The sequence below is a fragment of the Sphaeramia orbicularis genome, chromosome 15 (genome assembly GCF_902148855.1).
Source record: "Sphaeramia orbicularis chromosome 15, fSphaOr1.1, whole genome shotgun sequence".
NCBI classification, from domain to species: domain Eukaryota; kingdom Metazoa; phylum Chordata; class Actinopteri; order Kurtiformes; family Apogonidae; genus Sphaeramia; species Sphaeramia orbicularis.
Window position 1 is genome coordinate 49,242,967 of NC_043971.1, and position 23,429 is coordinate 49,266,395.

Sequence of the window (23,429 nt, forward strand, 5' to 3'; positions counted from 1 at the left end):
CAATAGCCAATGATATCCTGCCTTACAGATTTGGTTTCCTACAGTTTTCCCAGCTGCTCATGTGTGCTAATTTTAATCTGTCTCAGGAAGGGCCAAACACACTCATTAAATCCTCAAGTGGGTTAAGTCAAGAAGAGTGGCATGTAATTAAAAAAAAGAGAAGGGTTAATGTCAGGGTAAGACGCAGAACTTAAACCTTTCCACCACAGCTTAATTTTGGCAGGGCTGTATTTGGGTGTCATGGTCTTCAGGTGTAAACTCTTTATTCCAGCTCCATTTTTAGATTCACTGGTCATGTATTGGTGCTAATGTGTCGGTCAGATCTTATTACAGTGTTGACCACAAGCCTTTCCATACCTCAACCCCGGCATTCTAAGCAGTCAAATACGTGACAAAATGTGTAAACATAATCTCAAAATTAACTGTGCACTTTGTACTATTTCATAGCTTTATCACCAATTTTTGATACATTTAGATAGATTTAGATAGAAACGGTGACCTTTAAACTTGGAGGGGAATCAAAAGTGTTGCCAGGCCTTAAGATCAACCAACTGTCATTTAAAAACACATATAGGATATGTAACAGCTTTGGCGATCCATACAGTATGAAAGTAAAAGTAACAATAAAATGTGGTCTCCATAAATCTCCCTGAAAGATTGACTCACTCTTTCAAGTCATAGAGTTGGGGGTTGGTTCCTGTCTTTTACTTACTCATATATTATTTTTCATCTTTTAAACTAAGGGCAGGGACTTAATCAACACGAGCTCATGACCCATGCTTACTGGGAATTCCTCGTTCATGGGAAATAATTGCAATCCCCAATCCCTATCACAAGTGGGGTTCAGCGGGTTACCCATGCCTCTCGGCGAAGGGTAGACACACGCTGATCCACTCAGTGCCCCTGCCCTTTGTACTCACTGCCAGGGCGACACGGTGGTGCAGTGGTTAGCACTCATGCCTCACAGCAAGAAGGTCCTGGGTTCGATTCCAACACCGGTCGACGGGGGGTGGGACCTTTCTGTGTGGAGTTGGCATGTTCTCCCAGTGTCTGCGTGGGTTCTCTCCGGGTACTCCAGCTTCCTCCCACCATCCAAAGACATGCACCGATAGGTTAATTGGTTAATGTAAATTGCCCATAGGTGTGAATGTGAGAGCGATTGTTTGTCTCTATATGTTCAACCCTGAGATGAACTGATGACTTGTCCAGGGTGTTCCCCGCTTTCGCCCCTATGTAGCTGGGATAGGCTCCAAGTGACCCTAGTGAGGATAAAGCGGGTTCAGAAAATGAATGAATGAATCTTTTAAACTTTCATGCAGTAATTACACTGACATGTCCAAATTATATTATAAGTATATATGATTTTTTTTAAAAAAGACTATAGTTCTATTGAAACCACTTTTAATTTTTTCAATTTTTAATTTTTATTTGTTGTTGAGTTGTTTGTTTAACAAACTTTGTTAGGTACTGTAATTGTAATGCACAAAATGCACTTTTGTTCAAAGGAAAAAGGTATTTAATTGGTGCTGTAATATTTGTTGACTATTGAATTGAATATTTGTTTAACAAACTTTGTTATGCATTCTAATTGTTATGCCATAAATGTTCTTATTAAAGGAGTATTGCTGCAATAATAAATAAATAGATAAATATATAAAATAAGCCATTGTTTTTTGTTTTTGTTTTTTGGAGTTCATAATCTGACTAGTCAACTTGTGGTTACAGTAGTCGATGACTAATCGCTTATTGATTAGTTATTAGTTGCAGCCCTATATTGTCATCTTTATAAATTGTTTTTATCAGTTGAAGGCTTATTGTCCAAAGGTCCATGAGAGATCTGTGGACATCTTTGCTCAGATTTTTCACTTGTTTGATCTTTGACCTGACATGGTAGACATTCTAATAGTATAAATAAAATACAGGGTTTTGCATGAACAGTTTCTTTTCTCAAGAAATCTTACCAAGATAATTTTCACTTGCTCCATTTGCAGATTTTTTTTTGCTTGAATTAAGCAAGAAAAAAAAAATCTTGAATTAAGCAAAAAAAACCAAAAAACAAAAATCTGCCAATGGAACAAGTGAAAACTACCGTGGTAAGATTTAGATTTTTGCAGTGTACGTGTCTCACCACCACATGTGGTATCATGTCAGTTAGCTTTAGCTTTGCACCACTGGTTCCATGTCCTCCCTCTTAAACATCTCTAATCCTCTGATCTCTGCTGCAGCTGCCTCACATACCTCTGACTAGAAACACATCACTTAACATGTTTCAAATACCATCTCTTAGATCCATCCCATGATGTTTATCTTTAATCTGTTTCTCTCTAGACTCTTTGGCCTGAAGGACATCATCATACCAGGAAACTGCTCCTCGCCATATGACCTCATCCTTAATACCGATCATGACTGGCCTGTTTATGCCAACCCAGGCATACTGTTCTTCCTCTACATCACCATTGTAACTGTTCTCAAGACAGGATACCATGCAACAACTAAACAGGTTAGTTACTGCTGGTAAGATAAGAGTACTCTATAAACAGGAATCTATACATTAGATGTCTTTTTACTGATGACAGTGGCAGATATTTATATGTTACATTGAATGATTTTTTTTCATAAATCATGTTTGAATCTGTGTTCACTCAAAGATAATGTGACAAAGGGCTTAAAGGCTTTAGAATAGTGGCTATTTTTGTATTTATAATGAAGATTTATTTGTTAAGGGATGCATAAGTAACAACAAAAACAAATAAACAAATGCATGGGTATCGGAATCAGCATCAGTTATCAGCTAAAATGTCATTTTAAATGTGATTATCTGGTGTCTTTAAAAAATATATTTAAAAATGTTATAAAAACTAGTTATTAATAAAACTGTTGCAGCAATAGCAACCTGTTGTTTGCTGAGACTGTGCCTTTTTCTAATGAAATATCAGAAAGGCTACAAAAACTTAACCTTTTTGAAAATGAAAATTTTGAAATTGTGTTGAAAATAACTTCTAATACTTGATGAGATTTATTATTACATACAAAAACCTGTTTTGCACAGAGGATTTCAGAAGTTTTAACAGAGTAAATCAAATTGAAGCAGATCAATTCTTAGTCTTGAACCACTTTAAACCACAAATTCTAAAACACTATTTAACCTGTTAAGAAAAGTATTGCTTTCCAACTATGGTACAGGAAACTGAATGTGTGTAACCTTAACTAGTTCTTGCTAATTAAAATCGCAATATGGATTGAATCCATTCAGTTTGATTGATCTAATGACTCTTCCATGCTAGGTAAAAGTTTCCAACTTAGATAAGATAAGATAAGATTAGATTAGATCAGATAAGATGTCACACCCTAATACTACACTGCATGCAGACCAAAAACAATAAATACAGGTCATATACAGGGTGGGGAAGCAAAATTTACAATGAGCATTTAATTGTTTTTTCTCAGCAGGCACTACGTCAATTGTTTTGAAACCAAACATATATTGATGTCATAATCATACCTAACACTATTATCCATACCTTTTCAGAAACTTTTGCCCATATGAGGAATCAGGAAAGCAAACGTCAAAGAGTGTGTGATTTGCTGAATGCACTCGTCACACCAAAGGAGATTTCAAAAATAGTTGGAGTGTCCATAAAGACTGTTTATAATGTAAAGAAGAGAATGACTATGAGCAAAACTATTACAAGAAAGTCTGGAAGTGGAGGAAGCAACAAAAAACGTACCAAAGCTTTTATTAAAGCTCTCAAATCCAAAATCCTAAAGGATCCAACCAAATCCATGAGAAAAATGGCAATTGAACTTGAGGTAGACAACAAGATCGTTAGAAATGCAGTAAAATATGATTTGAAGATTTAAATTCTCATGACTTTCAATAAACTAATTGGTCATACACTGTCTTTCAATCCCTGCCTCAAAATATTGTAAATTTTGCTTCCCCACCCTGTAGGTGTCAATTTTTGACTGGCAGTAGATCATGGTTTGCACCGTCACATTTGGAGATATTTTAACAAGGGTTGGATTGGTAGTTACTTAAATGAAGTATTAAATGACCTAAAGTTGTTTTGATAAATTATAAGGAAATCATCACTTAAGTGGATAAAGCTACGATGATGATGATGATGATGATGATGATGATGATGATAACGATGATGATAATGATAATAACTATAATTATGATGATGATGATGATGAAGTTGCATTCAGCAGAGTGAAGAGGAGCAGCAGCAGGAGAAAAGGGATGAGTCGAGGGAGGAGATGGTTGAGTTAAGGTCATGCAACCAGCCGAAAGACACCTATGAAGATGACACACAGGTCAACACACACACACACACACACACACACTAATGTTGTCACACTTTAAAGTTCCATTTATTAAGGTCACACAGATAAATACTCTCCAAAAATCTATCTTCTATTGAACTGTTTTTCAACCCTTTAATAAAGTAAATGAAACCTATTGGTTTCTATCACTTGCATTTAGTGAACATTTCACCTGTGATCAGACCACAGCATGGATTAAGTCAATGTAAATTCACAGGCTGAGATTTAACACTGCCGTTAAATATTATTTGTGTGTGTGCTTTTCTGTTGCAGCTCATGCTCCTGTCGATGGGAACAGAAAGCAGCAGACAAGAAGCTGTGTCTGCAGACAGTCAGCCTGATCTGGGTAAACATGCTCAGTTTGTCTTTCAAATTACAAAACTAATACCTAATTTAAGGTGTTATTTCAGCAACGTTACCAATACAACGAATGAAAAAAGAGTAGGTGATCTCTCTAGGGTTTCTCTTGGTTTGTGCAATTACAAGAACTGGATCTTCTAATTACAAGATAATTAAACACAACACTATTTTTGCGCTCCTATCTATGTATATTTCTTTTACTTATCATATTAATAATATTTGTCAGTTACATATAGTTCAAATTGCTGTTCTAATTGTGCTTAATAGTGTTTCAATATGTATTTTTGGTATGTATATATTTAGAGCTACGTACAGTTGAGGACAAAATTAGTAGCCCCCCTATGAAATTTTAAGTTTCTTCAAGATTTTCCTAAGTACTTTTTTAACAGAGCAAGGAATTTTCAACATAGCATTTCTGAACATACTAGTTTTCTTTAGAAGGCACAAATTATTTATATTTGCACACCAAAACAGCATTATTTAGAAAAAAACTAAAATAACCAGGGACATTATTATTAGCCCCCTTTAAGAAATGACCATTTATTAAGTCATGGCACAAACCACTTTTGTGCAATGATGTGCTGTAACTTCACAGGTGATGTGTTTAAAAGTGATCAGGTGAATCAAGTGATTTCACTTAACATTTAAGTTAAAACATGGTATAAAAGCCTCAGTATGGCTCATTGAGCTGTCAGTTGAGAAAGCACCATGCCCAAAACTAGAGAAATCTGTTTGGACCCGAGAAAAATGATTATTGATGTAGACAAAGCAGGAGAGGGATGCACAAAGCAATCCAAGCATTTCCAAGTGTCAAGAACTGGAGTGAGAAGTATAATCCAGAAATTCAAAAACAGCCACACAGTACAGAACAAGTCTTGCAGAGATAGGAAGTGAAAGATTTCAAAGACCCTGGAAAGAAAACTAGAAGCACTCGGAGAGCGCAGACCTCCGCCAAGGCTGATCAGTGGTCCCCCCCGTGGGCCCCCCCACGCCAAGGAGGTTATGTTTTTGCCAGGGTTTGTTTGTCTGTCTGTCTGTCTGTCCGTTAGTGTGCAACATAACTCAAAAAGTTATGGACAGATTTTGATGAAATTTTCTGGTCTGTGCCCCCTCCGTGGGCCCCCCCACCCCCGATCACCACCAAAATTTAATCATTTCTTCCTTATCCCATTTCCAACAAACCCTGAAAATTTCATCAAAATCTGTCCATAACTTTTTGAGTTATGTTGCACACTAACGGATAGACAAACAGACAGACAGACAAACAAACCCTGGCTAAAACATAACCTCCTTGGTGGAGGTAACTAGTGAGAGATGGGTCTAAAGACCCCAGAACAACTGCCAAGACACTGGTGAATGACTTGGCCACATCAGGAATCATAGTCTCTAAGAAGACAGTCACTATAGCTCTGAACTGGAATGGACTGAGAGGATGCAGACCAAGAAAAACTCCACTTTTGAAGAAGACACCTTTAAGCCAGACTTAAATATGCTCAGGACAACCTGGAGAAACATTATGCATACTGGAAGTGTGTCCTATGGTCTGATGAGACAAAACTAGAGCTCTTTGGCCATAGAGGCAGCGTTTATGTTTGGAGAAAAAAGGGAGAGGCATAGAACCCAAAGAACACCGTCCCTACAGTGAAACATGGTGGTGGGAGTATTGTGTTGTGGGGATGCTATAGTGCATCTGGAACTAGAAATCTGGTCAAGGTGGAAGGAATCATGAACAAAGAAAGATTTGGAGATTTTGAAAGAAAACCATAAGCAGTCAGCAGTAACACTGGGTCTGGGTCATTGCTTCGTCTTCCAATATGACAACAATCCAAAACATACATCTCTCTTGGTGAAGAGCTATCTTCAGAAGACCAAAGTGAATGTAACTGAGTGGCCTGCACAGAGGCCTGACTTAAATCCCATTGAAAATATTCAGGGTGACCTAAAAAAGAACATCCATGCCAGAAGGCCACCAAATCTGGAGGAGCTGGAAAGATTTGCCAAAGAAGAATGGGCTGGGATTCCTCAAAAAAAGTGTCAGAGACTTGTAATAAAAAAATACTATGACTGCAGGCTGTTATCCAGCAAAAAGGATACACAATTGACTATTAGGATCAGGGGGGCTAATAATTTTGACCCTGGTACTTTTTGTTTTTTGTGGAATATTTTCATTTCTGTGTGCAAACTAAAATCATGTAAGCATCCAAAATAAAACTAGGATATCTAAAAAAGCTGTGTTAAAAATGTGTTGCTCTGTGTAAAAGCACTCGGGAAATACCTTTAAAACAATTACATTTTTGTAGGGGGGCTAATAATTTTGTCCTCAGCTGTATATATGTATATTTAGAGCTTTATATATGTGTGTGTGTATTTTTCGTATTGATAATTTTTTTCCTGCTACTTTTTAATTAACTTTTTTTTTTTAAACACACAACAGTTTCCCCTGGGATTGATTGATTGATTGATTTTTGTGCAGGTGTCAGTGGCACCCTCAGTGGCCAACAGAGTGAAAGCCCTCTGTTCCTGCTGGGAAAGGTGGTCATGCAGCAGAGCTATGTCTGTGCGCTGATAGCCATGATGGTATGTATACCACTGTAGTCAAATAATGACACACAGTGCATGTATGATTTAATATGATCTTCACAGAGCTAGTAGTTTACATAGTGGTCTTCAGTCCCATTTACAGTCCTGCTAAATGAGATGTGGAATCTTAAAAAGTCTGTATCTGAATCAGATCATTCTGATCCTCATTCAGGTTTTCAACAACGGGATCTAGAAGATGAAACGATAGCTGTTGTTATTGTTGCATGTTATTACAGTAGATAGTTAATAAGAGGTCAACACATGGATCTTGCAGACTGGAGTTTGAACCTAATGATCCATATGCATTTCAGGTTTGGAGCATCACGTACCACAGCTGGCTGACGTTTGTGCTGCTGCTGTGGGCCTGCCTCATCTGGATCCTACGTGCCAGGTACTACTATCAGCTAGACCATATTAACAGAAACCAAAAGAAGGATTTTAGACTGTTTGAAATGACTAAATATTGATTTTGTTGTGTCTTTATCTTGATTCAAACAAATCTTAACTGTTAGTGCATGCATACATATCATTAACATCACTGCATATTTGTATATGTCATATTTTTGGCCAAATAGTGATATCTGCGTAACTTTTTGAACTCTTATTATACTACTGATTCGATGTTGATCATTGGCTATAACCTGATAAAAATATGACTAAGCTATGAGACTATCATTCTCATCCTTTTTGCAGACGTCATGCAGCCACGCTGTGCTCTCCATTCATCCTGCTCTACGGCCTGGCTTTGTGCTGTCTGCAGTACGTCTGGGCCATGGAGCTGCAGCCTGAACTGCCCACCACCGTGGGGAGCATGAGTCTCAGACAGCTTGGACTGGATCGAGCCCAGTACCCCTGTCTCAGACTGGGAGCTCTGGTAATAATAAATGGAGAGATATGGAAAGATTTGAAGTAGGTCATTGAAACCAGTGACCTGTTCTGACATCCTGTGATAATCTGCAGTGGATAGGAAGCGATAGCCGGTCCAGTAGGTGGACTGACACACATGCAGTCACAGCATTATGACAGTTGGTAGGGGCTGATCTGTGCACTATCAGCAGCACCTTTTTTCTGTGTTCATTCAGACTGACAGGGTTCATTTCTGCCATTTCTTAATACTTAGTGTCTAAGTACTTTAGACAGTATAAAAGGACAAGTGGGTACATGTATCTGTTGTGTTCAATTTTCCAGACTCAAAAACTGACTCATGTTGTTTTTTACTGCTCTGTCTGTCTCTCAGCTGCTGTTCACTTTAACCTTCTGGCTGTTGTTACGTCAGTCAGTGAAGGAAAACTTCAGCAGGAAAAGGAAAATGGCCACACCACTACAGGAAGTCACCACTGGAGGTTTGACATGTCCACATACACACATTGTATTTCCATGTGTCTAGGGGACATTGTGCAGATTTGTCCTTACCAAACCATGCCAAACTCCTTAACATGAATTTAATTTAATTTAATTTATGTTGAAGAGACATGAATTTTGTCACACATGTTTGTTTCCCTATCCCTTTGATGGTACCATTGGTATAATACATTGCCTCGCTCTTTATCCTAATTCTGACCATTACAAGTGAATGTGTAATGCTAACCTAAGCCTTTCCAGTGTCTGGCTGTTGTCATGGCAATATAATGTGCTTTTCAGGGGTATCATATGAATCACATTTTTTACTGACAGACTGTCAAATTCACATTCATTCACATTCATTATAAATGACCCATGAACCAGTGTATTTACTGCGTTTCTTCACATTGAACATTAATACACCTTTCACAGTGTTAACTAGTGTTAATTGAACAGTATTCCTGCCTTTACACACACCTACCTGAAGTTACTGTGCCCAAAGCTGAGATAAGGAACATCCGTCAACAGGAAGTATGACAGATTTAGAAATTACATGGAAATGCACTCTCAGTTATGGATTTTCTTCTTGTTCAGCAAAAAACAAATCATGCTGATAGATATTGTTGTAACTGCCTTCATTCAACAGAAATTTACTTTAAGTCTGTAGAGATGCCAGAAATTCCATACTAACAGGTTTATTAGTAGGCTGACAAAGTATACAAGACTTTTTAGTATGTCCAAAACCATATTATGAAACCAATAGTTTATCAATTGTGTGTCACTTGCATCTGCATCATTGAATCTGCATGCAGATCCATACCATCTTCTAGGAGGACTCAGATATGGAAAAGAACTACCTTGTGGAAAATTGAAATGTGTTGTAGGTTTGAGTTCCAGGTGCAGACAGATGGACAGAGCCAATATCCTTGAGTGGACAAGGATATTAAAAATACATGCACCTTGGTCGAATAGTTTTCTTCGGTTTAGGGACAGATCCTGAGGTAAAATAGCTGACATTAACTACAACGCCATTTCAGTTTTGCACTCAGGTGCAAGTATTGTACAATAATTGTCAGCACCTGTGTGGTAATCCTGGTTTTACAGACATCCTTTACTGCAAAAAGGAAAAAGACCTCCCTAGTCTGTAAAATTCTTTTAATGTGCAAGCTTTTAGTGACAGACCTTCCTCAAGGCACACACTGTAGACTCGACATGCACAGACGGGTCTAACGGAAGCAATAGCACAAAACGTAACATTAGCGATAGCGGTATTATAGGCAACAGAAATGGACAAGTATTTTTGGGTCAGTGAACTCATTTACATGTACACAAATACTCCGATCAGTATTTGATTTCTGGAGTTATCAGATTATTCAAGTCACCATATAAACAGCATTAATCTGATTATGAGAAATCAGATTAACACGCCTGGATTTCTGCCTAATACTTCAATGTCTTCCTGCGTGTATACATGTTAATCTGATTTATTTCGTTCTTTTACGTCTGCACGTGCAAAAACAATTCAATCATAGAAAACGGAAGTGACGTAGTCAAACATGAGTTGAAGGCAATACCAGGAGGATTGACTCTTTGGTCACTATGTATGTCTTCTGAAAGAAATCCGATATCGGACGGGAGTGTCTAAATCGGGATTTTTGATAATCACATTTCTTAAGTGCAAGTAAACACATTTGATCTGATTATTACAATTATCTGATTACTCCCAATTATCAGATTTTTATGGACCACGGACATATTGTTAAACTGTGTCATGGTAGATGTCTAATTAGAAACACTCATTATAATCCAATTAACTAGGGCTGCACGATATTGGAAAAAACTGACGTGGATTTTTTTTTTAACCCTGCGATATATATTGTGAATGAAAAACTACTCAGGAGGATATAATAGCTGTGTGGTGCCGACATAAATGGTCAAAGAAATTAGTTATGTGTCCTCTTGTTGTGCCAACAGATACAAGGCACTGTCGACACAGAACACATGTTTCAATATCATCCTTCCTGTAGCTGAAATAATTCCAGATAACTGACGTTGCTTTTCTTTTTGGCACCAAGTCTTCGTTTTTGGTGATTTTCTCTTGTTCGTTGCTCATTTTTCAATGTTGTTACCAGTGACTCACTCCATGTGCAGGGGGCGTGGTCTGCTTTGGCAAACTGATTAAGAACGACTGTGATTGGTGGGTCGCTGCGTGCAGTGTGTGTCAGGTACCCAGGTTGAAATTAGATGAGAACACGTCGAGTTCATTTGCCTCGAACGTTGCAGGACCTGCGATGTGACTATTTCACACACGTACACTGTGATGACGATGCTCAAACGATATATTGTGCAGCTCTACAATTAGCCCATGTATGAATTGTTAATGTGATGCCAAGCTAAAAGTCTAAAGTGCTTATGTTAGTATCTTTAATTCTATTGTAATTGCACAAATAATTCCTCCTTCCTCTCCGTTTAACATAACCAAACCTCAGTCAAACCCTAATTATGGAACTACACTCTGAACCTTAGGGGATTTCAATTAAAAGTGTGAATTTGCTTAATTTACTTAACTCACCATGATCCTTATCCGTATCCAACCATCCTGTCCTACCCAGACGAAGGAGCTGCTAATGAGTCCGTGATGAAGGTTCTGGGAGGCATGGTGATGAGCTGTTATGCAAAATACTGGATCTACGTCTGTGGAGGAATGTTCATCATGGTGTCATTTGCTGGAAAACTTGTCGGATACAAGATTGTCTACATGCTGCTCTTCCTGCTTTGCCTTTGTCTCTACCAGGTATGACGAGGCCAGTGCAGCAGCCATGAAATATTCTCAGTATCACTATACTATTTGTTCCAAGTGTGGTAGACACTGATACACACTATATTGGAAATGAACACGATGGTAAGGATGATAAATGTGTTGTTTTCCAGCTGTACTACTCTCTGTGGAGGCGTCTGTTGAAGATCTTCTGGTGGCTTGTCGTGGCCTACACCATGCTGGTGTTGATTTCCATTTACACTTACCAGTTTGAAGATTTCCCTGGATACTGGAGAAACTTCACTGGTTTCACAGAAGAGCAGTACGTTCTCTGTTAAAAAAAATTATGAAGTGTGTTTTAACTTCTCTGTTAGCTGTTAGCGGTGGGCTTAATTAAAAATGGAGTGAACTTCTTGACTTTAACTAAAAAAATCATTATGAGCACCAAACAAATGTGTTTTTGTTTGGACTGAGGTGCTAATAGCCATGCCTCTATTTATTTATTTTTTGTTCTTTAGAATTATTTTCAGCTTTCAGTCGCAGGTTGGTTAGGGTCAGGAGAAGACCATTAACCGGGTCAGAATTTACTTATTTGGCTCAGTTTTCCTCATAAAATGACTTGGTTTTAGACCTTTAGGTCATGTGAATTGTTGTAGTCTAGTTAACTATAATTATTAAAAGAATGCCAAAAGCAAACTGTTTAAATAATTCCCTCTCCAACATTTTCATAGCACTTTTATTCATTGTAAAAAAATGTCAGACAAAAATGAACCAGCACAGACATGGATGCAAATCATGTCTTCCAGAAAATGTTTCAAAGAAACACAAATGATGTTTGGCAGAATCTTTCCATTGTGTTTGTGAAAATCTTCTTCCAAATGCCCTGAGTAATTCCCCTCCACAACATTTTATGCTATGAATCAGTATAGCAACACCAGTGTTTTGTCAAATTGACCAGAATCTGTTTTGCCGCGTAATACACCCTCTCTGAACTCATGTCAAGACACAATTACCAGATGACGTTAACCGTAGTTTTAAACTTATTACTGCTCATTATCACATTTGATTCCTGTTTATTTTTTAGATGCTGAGATTTGCAGTCTCTGATTCTATTTAATTATATTTCGAAATTTGTTTTTGTTTTTTTTTTTTCCCCATTATTTGGCAGTGCTTATTTTAGCTGAAGATAAGCTGACTCATGACGCCCCCTGCTGTTTTGGAAGTGAATTATATATTTATCAGAAAATTGCTAGCTCCAAGTCATAACATAAGATTTTACACCTCCAAACTGTTCTTTACATTCATACAGAACAATGACACCGCCATGTTGTGTTTTATTGCTACGTTAATGTTTTTCTATTCAGGTCACAGCATTGAAACAGAGCACAGTACAGTGCAGGCTCATGGTTGTAAACTGTTGTCCTTCAGGCTGGCAGCCATTGGTCTGGAGACATTCGCCCTTTCAGAGCTCTTCACTAGTATCCTAATCCCTGGATTCTTCCTACTGGCCTGCATCCTGCAGCTGCACTACTTCCACAAGCCATTCATGAGAATCACTGACCTGGAGCATGTGACACCGAGACACAGGTAATATACAAACAACATTGGATTACATTAGGTTTATTAAGAGTGATGTTTTTCTGAGATAGGCCGTCTCATGGAAACATATTAGACATGTTGGAGCTGTACCATGTTTGAAAAAAAAAAAAAGAATATATTAATACGTACTGGGAAATAAGAATAAACAGAACCTGTTCAAATTAAGCCCCTTAGGTAAGATAAGATAAGATCATTTAAGATAAGATAAGATGCTTAATTTAACTGAAGCGTTTTATAATGTTATAACATTGTAGAATGTAATAAGATGTAGTGTATTATTATACAATGTGTATATTATATGATTAGAATAATGAACTATGATATACTATGATATATGGTATAAGCTTGGACAGAGTTGGGATTTTTTTTTTTTTATGTGTTTAATATTTTTGCAGAGTTTATTTTTGATATGTGTAATATTTTGCAATTATTTTGTGGAGCTGACATAGGACTTTGTGGCCAGTAGAAAAAGATGGGGTAAGGGGGTGGGAATAGATAATTTGCACTTCACTGTGCTCCTTTTTGAACATGTTTTTTTCTCTTTCTTAATTTTTCTTTGCTGTTTTTGGTTTTAAAATTGAAGTAAATAAACAAACAGACAAACTTTGGAACTTCAAACAACAGGTCTGCATTTGGGTCTGGACAATCAAAGATCATGGAAAGATGCATTCACATGTAATAACAAGGTGAAGAAGTACAAGTTTCTACAAAACTGAAGTAGCTTTTTATCTTTAAATGAATGCTTGTTTAAGTTCTACCCAGATAGGATATTTGATATAAAATGTTCAGCCAAATGATAAAACAACAGTGAAGCCAGTTGCCCACACATACCTGATGGCAGCCTATAGATCTGAGAGTACAGGCTCAAACCATGGGATATTTTATGTACCTTTTGCTCATGAGTGAAAGCTGTGGTGTGTCTCCAGGAAGAAGACCAGCGTGAGGACGGCAAGGACGGTCGGCCCCAGCGCTGAGGGAGAGAACTCTGAAGAGGACCTGTTGACGAACATCGATGATGACGAGTCTGAAGATGAAGGTGAAATACTTCTGTGACTTGTTCCACTGAGGTCACTGCTCACTCGTTCTGTTGAAAATCAGTCAAACTCAGGAGACATCCTTAAGCTCCGGTGTAGGATCCAGTTAATGAAAAACACTTTTCACCAACATGTGCTCAAGTGTATTAAGCTCTACAGTCAAAAGAACACTTAAGCCACTAAGACACAGAACAGTCTGACACATTGCATTGCAGTCCAAATTCAGTTGATCTGAAATGTAGTTAACTACTGTATAATGCTGTTCTTATCTACACTGAAGAACAATATCATTGTGCATCTTCTGCTGGGATCAGCATGTGTTTCTTACCTAAGCTAACATGTTAAAAAAGTACAAAAGGTGATTTTAATCAGCTTAAAGATGTTACGCTACATAATTCAACACTAAATTTTGTCAGTAGTTTGAAAAATTCCATAAAGGTCAATGTAATCTTGAGCAGGGCTGCTCTGTGGACTAGATATTTTCCTTATTTATGTGGTGATAAGATTATTAATAAGAGTGAGATAGTTAAAAGTTGATGCTGTGCTAACGTGACCTGTATATTCAGATTTTTTCTGATTGACTATCAGTGATTTATTCATCAAACTACTCTGAAAGTGAACCCCAGTCATACTCGGCTGTTACCATTAGAGTTGTGGTCTGGGTTCTGTTATCTGTTGTGTGTCTGTCATGTGTTTTTCTCGGTTTCTTTCCAGATATCTTTTTAATTTTTAAATTTAGAACATTAAGAAACACAAACAAAGGAAAAGAAAAGGGAGAAAAAAAACAAGCAAAAAAACCCAACAACCTCAAATCAGTAAAAAAAAAATTGGTTTCTGTCCCTCTGTTTGTTCTCCATCTTTTCCTTTCTCTCTCAGTTGAGCTGACACCCAGTAAGTGGGGTCTGGTCATGGATCGACTCCTGGTTCTATCCAGAAGGTTCTCTGATAATCTCACCAAAGTCCAAGTGTTTCTTTGGCGTCTTCTGGAACTCCACATTCTCAAAATGGTGGCCTTCTTCTCTGTGTGGGTGGCTCTGGAAGAGGTAAAGAGAATGAGAGCTTACATAACAAATCTAAGTTAAATGTTGTACACACATCATTTCATTCACCAACACAGATAAAGTCATCTGCTTAAAATTAACTCTTACAGACCCAAACAGTCACAGACAGCTAAAATCATTTACTGATCTAAAATGTTTAATAACTGCTGATCCACTAGTCCTATCAATGCATGTAAATAACTGGTGTAAAATGAAGTTTGTCGTCTTTTCATGGTCATCAGATATGACCCATTTGGACGTTCAGAGGCTCTGTAGTGAATGTGGAAACACTGTCATCTTCTACGACATTGATTCACCAGTAAAACCCACTGAGTTTGATCAATGATATTGGATTTGACACTTGTTTTTATATTCAGTTATTGATGTCGTTGTTGAGAAAGTCACTTTTTCTACAGTTTTTTGTTTTGTTTTGATACATCTACATGATCTGTGAATTAAATATAGGAACACAGGTCCATAATTATCTCAATCCAATCTATTTTGCATGTGTATTTGCAGCCATCTGTGATGAATTTGGTCCTGGTGGTGTTGTGGTCTCTGGCGATGCCCTACGGTCGCTTCAGGCCCATGGCTTCCTGTCTGTCCACCATCTGGGTGTGTGTCATCATCATGTGTAAGATGCTCTACCAACTCAGTGTTGTCAACCCAGCTGAGTACTCCAGCAACTGTAGCCTGGTAAGACACACACACTGTGGTCGAAGTCAACACAACTGTACAAATACATACAAGAGGCACTTTGACCTGGTTACATTATATCACAATATACCCAAACCACTAGAGTCTCTACATAAACGGGCAATAAAAATACTTGATGGGAAACCAATTCATTACCGCCATAACCTCATATTACATAAGTATAACCTCCGAAGCTGAGTCCAACATTGCATTAAAAGCTACTACACATATCTCCGAGCCTGATTATGTTCACACTAATATTTTGATCATTATCAGATTATTAAAGTGATCATGTAAACAGTATAATCTGATATGCTTGAACAGCTAACAGCAGTAATCTGATTATTAGAAATCAGATTAACATACCTGGATTTCTCCCCAATACAGCAATGTCTTTTTGCATGTATACAGGTTAATCTGATTTATTGTGTTATTTTACATCTGTGCAACAAATAAAAATAAAAATAAAAAAATTGTAGGAAACTGAAGTTGAATAGTCAAATGTGAGTGGAAGAAAATGACAGTTAGTTTGAATCTACTGTCTCTATGTACTCCAAAAGAAATCCAATAATAGACTGGAGCGTCTAAACCAGGGTTTTCAATTTTTGCATTTCTTCAGTGCATGTAAACGCATCAGATCTAATTATTACAATTTTCCGATTACTCCCAGTTATCATATTTTTACGGTCATGTAAACAGGCCATGTCCTTCATAGGCTTTAATACAAGTCTACAACAGGGATATTATTTTAGAATTCATTCCTTCTTCAGTTGCCATGAGCGGAAAAATTGAGACCAAAATCTTTCTTTGTTTTGCATGATGGCAGTAAAGATGTTAATTTCCACTGTGAAGTGTCAGATTTTAACCTGTGCTTTTACAGGAATAGACTCACTTTTGAAACCGACCTCCAATGAGCATTTGAAGAACTGTAGGGCAATACAGCGCTGACTTCATTTTTATAATCCCTGTGGTTTTTACTGGTAAAGAAAAAAAACAACAACAAAAATATAAAAAACAACTCTTCCCTTCAAAAAAGAATGACAAAGATGATACATTCCTCTCAATTTGTCTGATTTATGGCTCAGGTCAGGCCCTGAATATTCATCATGAAGTTGGATGATGCACTGATCTTCATGTGCACTGGTCAGATTCAGTGGGTCTTAGTCTGTCTCTGCTGTAAACACCACATCAAGAGCACAGGTTTTTCAGAGCATTTATTTAGCGCTGTGTTTGTGAGGCCCCAGTTCCTCCTGCTGTGAAACAAATAGCCCTTAATTAAACCCACATGCACACAGTCAGTTCACTCTGTTCACGTTCCACATGGCCGAGGCCTGAAGGTTTTCCAGATTCAGCTGGCTGGTGTGTAAATATTTCAGTTCAATCAGGGCCAAATTCCATATGTAAAATTTAGGTTCATCATATTAATAAAAAACATTAATAAGCACAGCTGGAGGTTGGAAAACAAAATAGACAGTCATTTTTTTGTTATTTTGTTCTGTTCCTTTATTCAAATCACATCTCAGTGGCACTCATCAGGTCACACACATGTAAAGAATTTAGATCCTTTCCTGATAATTTTGCATTAAGAAAAGAATTAAACAGACAAAGTAAACCCATGTATCAACATGGAGTGTTTTCATTTACTACAATGTGACAGAAACGAGTGTGTGGTTTTGAGGAAATATAAGCTCTCCAATTGTCCCATAATTTCTCACATTAATTTTCTTGGTGCTTCATGCAGAGTAATTCTTTCCATGATGATGGATGGTATATTTGTTTTAAGCCCATTTTTAGTGCTTACTTTTATACACTTAAAATCCAAAATGAGTTTTCAGTTTCCATATTTGTGAATGTCAATATTACGAGACCAAACAGGATTTCCTCCTAATTAAATGCAATTTAGTCTCCACATATTAATCATTAATTTTATTAAAATTTTAGACGAACAAATTATTTAGATGTGGGCAGGACCAAAATTTAATTTTCAGGAAATGTTGATACTGGCACAAGGAAGAAATGATTAAATTTTGGTGGTGATCGGGGTGGGGGTCTTGGCCAGTAACTTTTTGAGTTATCTTGCTAACAAACAAACACGCACGGGAGGCAGATCTGTCCTGGCGGAGGTCTGCGCTCTCCAAGTGCTTTTCTTGTTTTAAGAGTTGAGGTAGGACTCATCATATCACCAGTAAATCTTTACCATCTAATGTTATCTAGTATAATGATGAAGAAGGGAATATGAGTAAAGTCAGTGTACACTTACAGTACTGTCAAAAATCCAGACATTGAGCCTAATAGCAAATACACATACATATATATGTACACACACACACACACACACACACACACACACACACACACAGTAAACAGTATATTTTCTAAGTTTGGTCATTGGCTGAGCTTTACAGCTTTAGATTGTTAAACACAGTGAATACAGGGGGCTACTTCAAGGAGGAGGAAACTCTTGGTAAAAAGAAAAGCATGAATATACTGACTGTCAGATATGTTACTGCCCCTAACTTCATTATCACAAAGATCTTACAATATCACAGAAACCTGCCTCAGGGTTTTATATCATGTCACAGGGATCTGTTAATGTCAGAGCTCATGCATGATATTAAAATATCTACCTCGTTGATGTGAATCTGTTCATAACCTACTGGTGAACTCTGATCTGATGACCTGCTTATCCATGGTCACAGATTTTAATTGTATAAGCCGATAAAACCACTAAAATGAGTCTCCCTGTTTTCATGCATTTTTTCCAGTTCACTTCAGTTCTGTTCCTTTCACTTTAGTTGATTTCATTTGAATTCATTTCATTTTCAGTCAATCAATCTTTATTTATATAGCACTTCTTCATACAATGAAATGTTGCACAAAGTGTTTTACATATAAAATCAGTACACCCCACCACCACCACACACACATATACACACACACACATACACAACCACCCCGCCAACCATGTACCTAATGTTAATAATAATCAAACAAAAAGAAACGGATAAAGAAATAAAGGAAAGAAACAAGCTGAGCATGAGGGGACATTTTGATCAACTTTGTTCAGATGCTCTCAATTAATTTTTTGCAAGGAATAATAACTATTTACTTTCTTTCTTTTTTCAGCCAGTCAACACTAACCTGTTACCAGAGGAGATGATGAACTCTACACTGTATAAAGAGCCAGTGGATCCAGCCGAATGGTTTGGCATCAGGAAAGATGCCACTGTTCTGGGGTACAGCAAGGTATATTTGATATATGAGAGGATATTTAGGGGCTGTAGAGGTGACTTAACCCCTTAGAGAGAGGGAAAGAGGTGGTCAAGTGAGCAATAGACTGAATGGGAAGAGTGGGCAACAGTGAGAAGATCAGTCAAGAAATAGAAAAATAATGTTATTTTGTGATTTTGTCGCATAAACATACCTACAACTTTGTAAAACTCCACTGGAATGTCCTAGAGGCAGTATACACAGACAGTATGCACAGACTAAAGCTATGTTTGTGTTGGCAGGCAAAAAGTGAGATAAGTAGAAAGAAGAGAACGCTGTGTAACCATAGCTGCTTCTTTTTTATATTGTTCTGCACAAGCACTTAGTCTGATGCTGTTATTGGCTGCAGGTACAAACTCACTGACTGAATGTCGATACAGAGAAACATCCTAAACACAGAAAAAAAGAAGAAAATAGAAAATCCAGGCAGAGGGCAGGTATCACACACTTAAATGTGTTTGTATTTTGATGTTTTATTTCAAGTACTGCAACTTGGGAACAGAGCGTTGTCTTGATTGAACCTTTGAAAATGTGACATCTGTTTTCTGAATCAGTGTCTCGGATGTTTCGTTGCAGAACCATTTAATTGTGTTGATGCTGCTGGTGTTTGAGGCGACGGTCTATCGTCACCAGACTCACCACTACTGTCAGCTTCAGCGGTCTCCTCCAAACATTCCCGCTCTGTTTCCCTCGGCAACCAGGGACACACTGGACCAGGGTCTCTTACCCTGCATCAAATACCTGCTCAACTACACCTTCTATAAGTTTGGATTAGAGGTAGCTGCAAGTGATTACTGAATCATGTAATTTCTGTGAATATGACTTCTGTCAGCAGACAGTTCCACAGCGTAAAGAATGGACATGTAGAAAATGTTCTAATTTGGTCTTAAAAATGATTCTCTCTTTTTGAGATATGCTTCCTGATGACGGTGAATGTGATTGGTCAGCGTATGAACTTCCTGGTAATAATTCATGGGTGTTGGTTGGTAGCCATCTTGGTGAGGCGCCGTCGGGCAGCAATCGCCAAGATCTGGCCCAGATACTGTCTCTTCCTGTCTATCTTCATGATCTACCAGTATTTACTGTGTGTGGGTATCCCACCTGCACTCTGTATAGGTGAGTCATTCATATGAAAATGCAGCAGTATCTGTGTCTCACTGACCCATTTACCCAAAACTCACACAATAACTGTACTGTAGTATCCTCACACTTTCAATTCTTTGAACTTCATTTCAGTGCAAATCAGTGTGATTCACTTTGATTAAGTGAAATACAATTTCTGATACTAGTGAATTATACTTAATCAAATACATTATTTATACATTATGTATTTGTTTTGTGTATGTGATCTCTGATTTGGTTTCTGTGTCCTATGTACCATAGTGTTGTTTTAAAGGTAATAACCCACTGTTAACCCTTAAAGACCCACAACTATTTTTGTCACAACTTCCAAATGACTTTTTTGTTTTTCCCAAGTGATTTATCACCATTTATTAAAATATTGTCCTCCGTATTTTGTACTTTTACTTTACTTTTGCATTTACCTACAGTATATCTAATTTACTGATCATGTAGATGTTCATAAAATCTCAGAGTGAAGTCAAAGATTATTTGATCAAATCACAAAATAATAATTCGGTAAAGGTGACTTTTTAAACAAAGTATAGCATTAAATAAACATAAAAACAATTATCTCCATCCACTGGCATTGATGGGTTTTACTGGTGAATCAATGTTGTAGAAGATGACGACGTTTCCACGTTCACTACGGAGCCTCTGAACGTCCAAATGGGTCACATCTGATGACCATGAAAAGATGACAAACTGCATTTTACACCAATTATTTAAAGTAAAGTAAAAGTAAAGTAAAGTAATACTTTACTTTACTTTACTTTACTTAAGTAAAATAAACTTTATTGTCCCCTGGGGGAAATTCATCTTTGGCACAGTGCTACATATCATTGCTTCACAAGACAAGATAAAAAACATCATCACATGGACACGTTATAACAATGACAGTTAGTGTGTCATAAAAACAGACATGGACTACATTTGACAATCACAACGCAGAACCTAAAGCACAGGGGGAAAAAAAGTAAAAAGTGCTAAAGTGCTGTTTATTGTATGTATTGTGTTATTTATTATATGTATTGATAGGATTAGTGGATCAACAGGTATTAAACATTTACATCAGTTGATGCTTTTGGTCACTGGTGGATGTTTGGGTCTCTGTGGGTGAAATTCTGCTATATTAATGTTGTGTTGTGTTGTGCAGACTACCCCTGGAGATGGAACACTCCTGTGTTGATGAACTCAGCCCTCATCAAATGGATCTACTTGCCAGACTTCTACACCATACCTAACTCCAAAAACCTCATAGGTTAGTCTGACAGGGCTGTTTTTGTGTGTATGTTTGTCACTGACAGTTCATTTCGTTTTCTTCAAACTACATTTGTGAATGTACTTGCATACACATACATGTAGTTTGATAAGATATATAAACGATTTATAAGTATATCTTATCTTATATCAGATAATACATATCAGATATACTTATCCCCCAATGGGGAAAATCTAACAAAATATTTACATATATATAACACAAAATATATATGTGTTCATAAAACTAGTACATATTAAAACAAAATAGAACAGGCAATTTGTAAATTATGTACAAGACAAATATTATCAATATGATAAGTAAAAGAAATATAAGTGAATAAAAGTGCAAAATACTGTTGTGTACAATTATGTGGTTATAATGAGGAATTAAACAGTCTGATGGCCACAGGCAGGAATCATATCCTGTGTCGTTCAGTGGTATATTTAGGTAGCATCACTCTCATAGCAATACAAAAGTCCAACAGTCTGGAACTCTATTTGAACACAGAGTTTGTTGTATTATCTCTTTGTGTGTTCATTCTGATGAAGATGTTGTTGTGTGTCCACAGCGGACTTTGTGCTGCTCATGTGTGCATCTCAGCAGTGGAAGGTGTTCGAATGTGAGCACAAAGAGGAGTGGATGGTTCTAGCAGGAGAGAACACAGATGACCCCGACCCCATGGACGGCCGACTCTTTAACCCTGCACCCAACTTCATCAACTGCCGGTATCTACACACACTGTGTCCTGCGTCTGCGTGTCGTCCTGTCACTCTGTCTCACTGTCTGCTCTTGACTCTCCTGTCTCTTGTCTCTGTTCTTGACTCTCCTGTCTCTTGTCTCTGTTCTTGACTCTCCTGTCTCTTGTCCCTGTCTGTCTCTTGCAGGAGTTACCTGGATATGGCTAAAGTCCTGGTGTTCCGTTACCTCTTCTGGTTTGTCCTGTCGGTGGTCTTCGTCACCGGGGCAACCAGGATCTCTGTGTTTGGACTGGGCTACCTGCTGGCCTGTTTCTTTTTTCTGCTGTTTGGAACACAGCTGTTAGTGAAACCATCCAGGACCCGACTGGCCCTGTGGGACTGCCTCATTATCTACAACACGGCAGTGATCATATCCAAAAATGTGCTATCAGTGAGTAGACAGAATCCATTCGGAGATTACTGTATTCTTTTTGCATTGTTGCTGATAATTGAGTGAGCAGTGTGTAGTGGCAAACAGAATAGTGTGAAATTTTTTATTAGAAAATGCTCTCAAAAATATTGAATGGGAGTTGTGAATTTTGCCTTGAAAATCAGAGATGTAACACAAATTTCACCTTTTAAAACAAAACCAAAGCACATAGCATTCAATTTTTTGTCTTTTCTGCAGCATTCAAATGGTAAAAAATGCATTTGGTATTGAAGGTAAACATAACAACATGTCTTTCTGAAAGATAAAAACACACACCTTAAATTATGTACAGTGATAACTGTGTGTATTTATCTGTTTCAGATTCTGGCGTGTGTGTTTGTGTTCAAGATGCAGGAGGGTTTCTGTTGGGTGATTCAGCTGTTCAGTCTGGTTTGCACAGTCAAAGGATACTATGACCGTAAGTGTTCAGAATAACTGGTCCAAGCAGGTTTATTCTCTCTAAGACTTGTTCTCAGTGTTTGTCTCCTCACAGACAGACAGATGGTTTTTCACTTCAGTTCAGTTTTCTTTTTTTCCAAATATGCAGCAGTGCCCAGAAATAAAACTGATTTCAGGAAAACCTGAAAACTTATGCATATACATCAAAACAACGTATAATGACTTCAGTCACATTTTTTGAACAGGAGTGGGAGGAAGTGTAAACTTATTTAATCCCGCCCCTTCTCCACACAGCAGTCATCATCATCAGCATAAGGCTGCAAATCAATTCCCTTAGACCTTTTTGTAAATTGTTTACCACATTTTGTCATTTTTACAAAATACACATACATGCATACTACATATCTATTGACAATTAAAAAGAAAAATAAATAAGTAAATAAATAAACAAGTGGTGCCAGGCATAACAAACCCTG

General features: G+C 37.5%; 1 protein-coding gene and 1 long non-coding RNA gene across 4 annotated transcripts in view; one reads left to right on the plus strand and one right to left on the minus strand.

Annotated features, from left to right (window-relative positions):
* The window catches only part of piezo1 (piezo type mechanosensitive ion channel component 1 (Er blood group)), a 138,673-nt gene that overhangs the window by 85,313 nt on the left and 29,931 nt on the right, over nucleotides 1-23,429 (plus strand). For 2 of the 3 annotated variants that reach the window (XM_030155684.1, XM_030155685.1), the window contains exons 7-26: nucleotides 2,329-2,500; nucleotides 4,210-4,317; nucleotides 4,600-4,672; nucleotides 7,160-7,263; nucleotides 7,578-7,657; nucleotides 7,960-8,140; nucleotides 8,504-8,609; nucleotides 11,220-11,401; nucleotides 11,539-11,687; nucleotides 12,794-12,952; nucleotides 13,891-14,000; nucleotides 14,875-15,041; nucleotides 15,558-15,734; nucleotides 18,861-18,980; nucleotides 19,581-19,781; nucleotides 19,916-20,120; nucleotides 21,280-21,384; nucleotides 21,956-22,112; nucleotides 22,272-22,515; nucleotides 22,876-22,972. In XM_030155684.1, coding sequence (XP_030011544.1) covers nucleotides 2,329-2,500; nucleotides 4,210-4,317; nucleotides 4,600-4,672; nucleotides 7,160-7,263; nucleotides 7,578-7,657; nucleotides 7,960-8,140; nucleotides 8,504-8,609; nucleotides 11,220-11,401; nucleotides 11,539-11,687; nucleotides 12,794-12,952; nucleotides 13,891-14,000; nucleotides 14,875-15,041; nucleotides 15,558-15,734; nucleotides 18,861-18,980; nucleotides 19,581-19,781; nucleotides 19,916-20,120; nucleotides 21,280-21,384; nucleotides 21,956-22,112; nucleotides 22,272-22,515; nucleotides 22,876-22,972 — 2,897 coding nt within the window. The remainder of the gene's footprint in view (nucleotides 1-2,328; nucleotides 2,501-4,209; nucleotides 4,318-4,599; nucleotides 4,673-7,159; nucleotides 7,264-7,577; nucleotides 7,658-7,959; nucleotides 8,141-8,503; nucleotides 8,610-11,219; nucleotides 11,402-11,538; nucleotides 11,688-12,793; nucleotides 12,953-13,890; nucleotides 14,001-14,874; nucleotides 15,042-15,557; nucleotides 15,735-18,860; nucleotides 18,981-19,580; nucleotides 19,782-19,915; nucleotides 20,121-21,279; nucleotides 21,385-21,955; nucleotides 22,113-22,271; nucleotides 22,516-22,875; nucleotides 22,973-23,429) is intronic. The other variant, XM_030155686.1, reaches the window with a different exon arrangement.
* LOC115434028 (uncharacterized) lies at nucleotides 758-23,188 on the minus strand. Its single transcript, XR_003937461.1, has 3 exons — nucleotides 23,177-23,188; nucleotides 11,122-11,128; nucleotides 758-885 (listed from the first exon to the last, which is right to left on the minus strand). It is a non-coding gene; the product is annotated as an uncharacterized LOC115434028 (long non-coding RNA).